Below are 7001 nucleotides of genomic sequence, written 5' to 3' on the forward strand. Positions count from 1 at the left end.
ACAACGCTCCACAATGTTGGTCTAGAGTAATGTTTCAAATGAAGAGAGAAAAATTAGCATCACTCGCAACACTACAGAAGGCCTAACAAATATGACGACATAAAGTTGGCACAAAGATCATTCTTGTTAGCTGTGTGTCAATGTCATGCATCCGACTTTGACATGTAGTACGGTGTCATGATGAGAATGGGCCGGGCCGAACCTACCTCGAACCTAGCCCCTATGGCCTCAGGACCAATTTGTGAGGCGACGCCACATCCCGCGCCCTCTCGCTATTCCTCTACTCCAGCACGTCGGCGTATAATCCTACTGCAAATTAGTCATCGGCGTATAACCTAGTCGTCGCCCTCGCTATTCCTCTGCTCCCGTACGTCCCGCGCCCTCCCGCGGCCCCGCCTCCTCTTCCCTCGGTGGTCCGAAAGTCGAGGGCCGACCTCCTGGCGCAAGTGCGGCGCGGCGCAGAGTGCAGCGCCACGACGCGGCTGGGCCGGAGCTCTACGGCGGCGTGGAGCACTGCGGCGGCCCGACGCCCAAAGCGAGGCGGTCCAACGCGGCGGGGCTGGAGCACGGCGGCTGAGGGTGAGCTGCCGCCATGGATGGGAGCAAGAGAGTTGGATAGAGAGAAGAGTTGGATATGAAGGAGAAGATGTGTCTAGTCTATTGGAGGAAGAAAAGATATAAAGAGGGAATTCTAGCTAAATGACTAGCTAAATGAGAATTTGGCTATGCTAATTTAAAGTCTCTTGGAGATGCTCTAAGTTTGAACACAGCACAAGTGACCAATTTCAGTTGTTAGGACACACTTCGTAGCATAGCTACTAGCTGACACATAGGCTAGATTGAGGAAGTCGGTGTTACGTCATTTCAGGCTAAAGCTCACATGAACATTATACCATGGAAATTTCAGAATTTGGATTCCAATTCGTGAACCTTCTGGATTTGACACCCTAATCCTATGTCAATGACTTAGATTGACCCTGTATGAGGATCAATGCCTAAAAAGTTCGCAAACTTAAACACAAATTCTAAATTTTTCGCAGTCACATGAGCCGCTGGTCGGAGGCAACCGTGATTCTTTGACATCATTAGATGATGGATCAATCTATCAATATCCAGGACTAGTTTTAAAGGGACGACCAACTCAAATGTCAGAAACGCGCCTTACCAATGATGAGGTAGTATACAGGGGCGAATCCAGCACAAGTCAAGAGGGGGCTCACTCTTCATTCTCTTCTTCTCCTTTCATTTTCTTCTTCATTTTTTGGTCCCAAAAATGGCAGGGGGGAGGGGGTGGTGTTCGAGGGGTATCCATGGATCCTGAGAAGGTAGGGGCTCGGAACAGAATGTCCGCACATATTATTAACTACAGATGTGATTGGTTGGGTCACATTTAGCCCGTCAGCCCGTCGAGGCTTTGCAGATGCAAGCTATCCGTGTTTGGATGCCCGCACTAGCTATTGAGCCTGGTCCGTTGGATACATTTCGCCCCTTCCAACCAGGCTCGAGCGGTGCGGAATGCGCGGCGGAAGCGCAGACACACATCGTCATGAGTGAGAGCAAGCATCAGCAGGCGTACATACATCCATGTAACCAAACACTTGCTCCATGTAGCCAGGCTACACTAATGCAAGTAATCAAACATACACACTTCGCATGTGTTGAGCCTGTGTCCCTGGACCTGGCTCTAATACGAGCCAGGCTGAGCGGATACGCGAACCAATCACGCCATAAATATTGCGGTCAGAAGCCCGGAGCCAAGCTTACACACACCAATGTCGCAAAGTTTCATCTACGGCCAAACAACCTCTCGCTTGTGTCATGGAGGAAGTGTAGAATTTCTGTTGCTTTCTGTTGCCACTCCGGTGATTAGAAGTTCAAACCTGATTTTCACCTCCTATTGCATTATGCTGCTTCCTCCGTTTTAAATTATTAAGGCCCCGTTTGTAACACGGAAAAATCAAAGGAAAAGTACAGGAATGAGGATTCTGCAGGAATGGAAACAAATTTGGTGTTTGGAACAAAGGAGTCGACGAAACCTTTCCTCTGGAATACTCTGTAGGCAGATGCTGGTTTCACATGAATAAAAAAATCCACTTTGTTCCCATGTTTTCTCTTCCGTCGCGTAAGCCCGAGGCAGCTGTAGGCACGATGCCGCTTGAGTCGACCATGGGCACACGACCGTCGTCGTCCAGCCATCCGTGCGGAACCTGCCGTCGCAGTCTTCCAAGCAGCCAAGCGTCATGGCTCCTTCCCATGCAGCAGCCTTTGCCCAGTCACGTGATTACGCCATTCACATCAACGCCATGCTGCTAGCATTTTGGTGGGTTGAATACACTACACCAAACTGGAATTACCTTGGCGGCCAAAAACCGCCAAGGAATATACCAAAACCGCCAAGGAAATCATCCTTGGCGGCCAGCCGCCAAGCAAAATGCGCCACGAATAGAGGGCCAAGGAAACATGATTTACTTGGCGGCTAGCCGCCAAAATTATTTTTCTTGGCGGTTTGGCCGCCAGGCTAGAAGGACTAACGGCAAAATCTTCGCTGCGCCAAGGAAATATTGCAACCGCCAAGGATATAATTTCCATGGCGGTTGTCGACCGCCAAATAAATTACATTCCTTGGCGGGCTGAAGCCGCCAAGTAAATCAGTTTTCTTGGCTGCCAAGAACCGCCAAGTAAATTTATTTCCTTGACTGTCGGTAACCGCAAGGTAATTTCTTTTCCTTGGCGACCAGCAGCAGCCAAGGATTAAGGATTACTTGGCGTTCCAGCCGCCAGGTTAAGTCTATTTGCTTGGCTGCTTTCCACCACCAAGGTAATTCTATTTGCTTGGCTGCTTTTTATGGCCAAGTTAATTCAGTTATATTGGCCAAGCAAATGTTTGAAAGAACCAGAAAAATAAAAATAATGGACTGGCAGGCAGAATTCAATATAGATCCAAATTGGATTATATGATCGTTGAAGCAATATATAAATCATACATCCATTAGTTCATCACAAGTCCATATGCATAGCTAAAGGCAAACATGTCTGCCATATGCATGCATCATGCCTACATATAATCTGTGGCAAATATTGTATCATGCCTACATGTCACATCACATGCACAAAATACATTAGCAAAAGATCTGGCTAGCATATGCAGTATCTACCAAAATAAGCCAACAGTCAACACCACATCCTCCGGTCAGTAGGGGTTGCTTGCTTTAGTTGAAGTCACAGTCATGGTCACTAATCATGAATAGCCTTCGACAGCTCTCTCATCATCAGCATCTCCTTCGATGGGTCGCTCGCCATCAACGTCATCTTCTAGGTAGGGATTGGCTTCATCATTTCCTTCAAAGGAGGCATCATCATCGACGTCGTCGTCGTCGTCGTCATTGGCAACGCTTTCATTGTAAGTGTCATCATCGTCGCTTCATCGCGCCTATCAACTGAGTGAGAGCCTCCATGTGATGAGCCAACAACCTGCAAATCAGTAAATTTTCAGTTGTATGATAATGTAGGAACTGAGAACCAACATATAATCTCAGTAAATAAACAGTTTCAAGTTGTTGTATGATCATGTAAGAACTAAGAACCAACATATAATCTGAGTAAAAAACAAAATTTGATGCCATCTGCAGCTACATGCTTAATTCCCAGCCAAACAAGAGGCTGCAACTAAATTTGAGAGGAATTAACCATGTCAAACTAATGGTGGCTACCTTACCATGGAATTAAATCTAAGACTGCCATTTCTAATCAACAAGAAGCCACTTGTTCACTGCTGCAACTCATATTGGCATTCTGCCACCAAACAGTATTAATTTTCTAGATGAGATGTTCTCCATATGCAAAACATGAATGGTACAGATAATCATTCAGTTCAATTTGTAACCTGTTGACGACGTGCATCAATATTTTCTAGACGGGACAGCAGCTCTGCAGGCGGTTCTTTTCCAAAATCAGCATACATTACCTGCAATTGAAAAGTATATAAATAAAAATGCAGACATGTCAAGATATTGATTGTGCCATCCAAGCTATTGGCAAGTTACTTAATCAGCTGCAATGAATATATACCCAGTTTTAGGAATGAATAAAATAGCTGCAAGTTACGACAATATTTGTATGCAATTCTCGAAGTACCAGAATGTAACATAATTTTCTAAGAAACTTAAATCCTCTGTACATAAGCAATTTAACCTGTACCACACAAATGATTCGCTTTCAGTTGTAGTGATGGTCAACTATATAAACCAGAAGCTGATACACTGACACAAAAAGCAATGTTTAAATGCAATAAATATCATTTGTAAAATTGTTTACGTCAGATCTCATCACCTAAAGAATCTCAAATCCAAGATTTTTGGTCTTGTCATCACTACAGATATAGCAAATCAGAGTACATTGCACATCAAAGGAAAAATAGGCAAAAACAATAGATCCAGCTTCACGCGTTCCTGGCATTTGGCGAAACCCTAGCACCATAAATTAGGAGCACATGCCATGTATGTATGAATCCTTAAATGGGAACAAACAAATTGACGCATAAGCTTCTTTACAGTACCTGTGCATGTCGTGCTTCACAGCGAGAGGGGATATACGGGAAGATTTCGAGGGAGGAGAACTCGGGGTAGGTCTCCAGTTGGGGGGCATCGATGTGGAGACAGTGGCCGGCATCTGGAGATGGCCTCCGGCGGAGTCCCCCGACGGCGTGCAGGAGGCGGGGGTCGGCGGCATCCCGCGACGGTGTACAGGCGGCGTCGGCGGTCGGCGGCATCCCCCGCAGCGTGCAGGCGGCAGCGGCCGGTGGGGGCGGCGCCCGGCTCAGAAGAGGCGGGTCCACGCCCGGCCCTCAAGGAAGCAGGGTCGCGCGGGGCATCGCCCGGATCTGGGCCTCGGTGGAGGCTGGGTGTCTGCGTGGGGTGCTCAGGGAGCCAGGAGCCAGGGGCCAGGGGCGGCACCCAGCTCGGGGGAGGCGGGGTCGGCGCCTGGCCGTCCGGGATGCGGGGGTGGTGCCGGCCGGATTAAGTGGATCTGCTGGTGAGCCGAATAGAGAGCGAGAGGAGAGGGGTGGCGGCTGGGTGGGGGATGTCTGAAGATGAGAATTATATACTAAGAGGTTAGGGTTTTCGATTTTGGGCCGGTTCTTGTAGCGGGAAATCCCCGAGAGGCGCGAATCGACTGAAACCGCGCGCGCGGTGCCAAATAGTGCATGGCAAATGGAGCACAGGTGCGAATCTAGTGGAAAAAAAAGTTCTGCGTACTAATTTTCCTGTGACGTTATTTAAAACTATAGAAAAATTGCTATATTCCAGTGTGTTTTGATAAGACTATTCCTGAGTCGGAAAAATGGGCCTTTGAACTATGTCTAGCTCAAATTAGATTTAGAAAAATGAATAAAAATATATTTAGGCTCATATGTTCTATTTTAGATCATATACTAAAAATTGATGAAAAATTCAATAGTCTTCTAGAGACAATTCAAACTTCTACATCCAAATTAGCACGTAATAATTATAATAATATCAAAATTATGTTAGAAAATTCTACAAATCGGCGTGACAATATATTTTTGACCCATAAGATCGTAAAAAAATACTAAATGATTTCACGAAAGTGAGACCACATATTGTTCACAAAGGGATACATCTCTCACATAGTTTCTAGTAATTGAAGTTGAACTTTGAGATTTGACCATCCCATAACATGATCGAACTCATATGCAGCTCAATTTCGGACACCACCTTATCTTGACCATAATATTGGAAAATATCAAGTTAAATTAGTAATTATTGTTCAAAAACATGTTTTTCTATTCTCTATTAAGTTGGAAGAAAACATGTCATAGGAAAAAATTTAAGACATGGTAATTATCATACAACAAATGCCACTAAGTGAAATATCCTGATTTTAGAAAAAAGAACTATCAAATTTGATGTTCTCACGAGGAAGTAATACCAACTACAAAAGTTAGTTCTAGATTAAAAAGAAAAGGATGGTGTCATATTCAATGAGGGGCTCCTATTGGTGTTGATCATTCAGGATTGCAACCATTTGCAGATTAGTGCTAGGTAACAAATACTGTTTGGTCGACAACCTAATGGTCATACAACAACAATATATTCTTATGATTGCAAATATAAATATGTATGCAGATATAATATAAGGACTAACAAAACAAATCTTATGTGCATTCATGATTATATGACATGTGTACTCATTTAGAATGAGATGTGCAGAACTAATGTGTATTTATTTTAACAAAATTAATGATCTTAATTACTGCAATATAGTATTGTGCCATAAACGAAGGACAACGTATAGAAATGCACACTTTCCTTGGTGGTTTGATGAAACAGCCAAGGAAATGCGCACTTACCTTGGCGGTTTGATGAAACAGCCAAAGAAATTACAAATTTACTTGGCGGTTTGAATAAAAGGCCAAGGAAATGCGCATTTTCCTTGGCGTACTTTGAAAACCGCCAAGGCAATTACAAATTTTCTTGGCTGCCTACAAAATCCGCCAAGGAATTATATTGTACTGGCGGTTAGCAAGCACCGCTAAGGTAATACTATATTTCTTGGCGGTTCAAATTTGGCCGCCAAGGAAATTCCTGGCCGCCAAGGTAATTCAGTTTTGGTGTAGTGATAATACCACGCTAAGCTAATCTTACGCTATAGAGTATAGAGGCAAGCAAGAATCTGTATGCTTCCTTGAGGACGGTGGCTGGTGAGGGAAGATGAAAAGATGAGTGGACGACACCAGTTAACTAAATTAACGAGCCCAAATGTCAGTTGTTCATGAAGCGAACGGTTGCAAACCTCTTGCCAATTGCTTACATACTAAAATAAATAGATAGATTACTGTCTACTTATAAAATTTCCATACTCTTCCCATTCCTATGTTCCAAACACCAATCTTGGCAAAATTCTTGTGTTTTACAATCCTCTGTTTTGCTATTGCAATCCTTTCCTATTCCTGCATTTCCTATCGTTCCTGTGTTTTATAT

The 7001-nt window shown here is 44.3% G+C and overlaps 1 protein-coding gene across 1 annotated transcript; it reads right to left on the reverse strand.

The window, feature by feature from the left end:
• Positions 1–2925: 2925 nt before the first annotated feature.
• LOC120706476 lies at positions 2926–5081 on the reverse strand. Its single transcript, XM_039991136.1, has 3 exons — positions 4556–5081; positions 3884–3964; positions 2926–3471 (listed from the first exon to the last, which is right to left on the reverse strand). The coding sequence occupies exons 1-3, from the start codon at positions 4766–4768 to the stop codon at positions 3313–3315; spliced, it is 453 nt and encodes a 150-aa protein (XP_039847070.1). The 5' UTR covers positions 4769–5081; the 3' UTR covers positions 2926–3312.
• Positions 5082–7001: the final 1920 nt, after the last annotated feature.

This window comes from Panicum virgatum, chromosome 5K (genome assembly GCF_016808335.1).
Source record: "Panicum virgatum strain AP13 chromosome 5K, P.virgatum_v5, whole genome shotgun sequence".
Lineage (NCBI taxonomy): Eukaryota > Viridiplantae > Streptophyta > Magnoliopsida > Poales > Poaceae > Panicum > Panicum virgatum.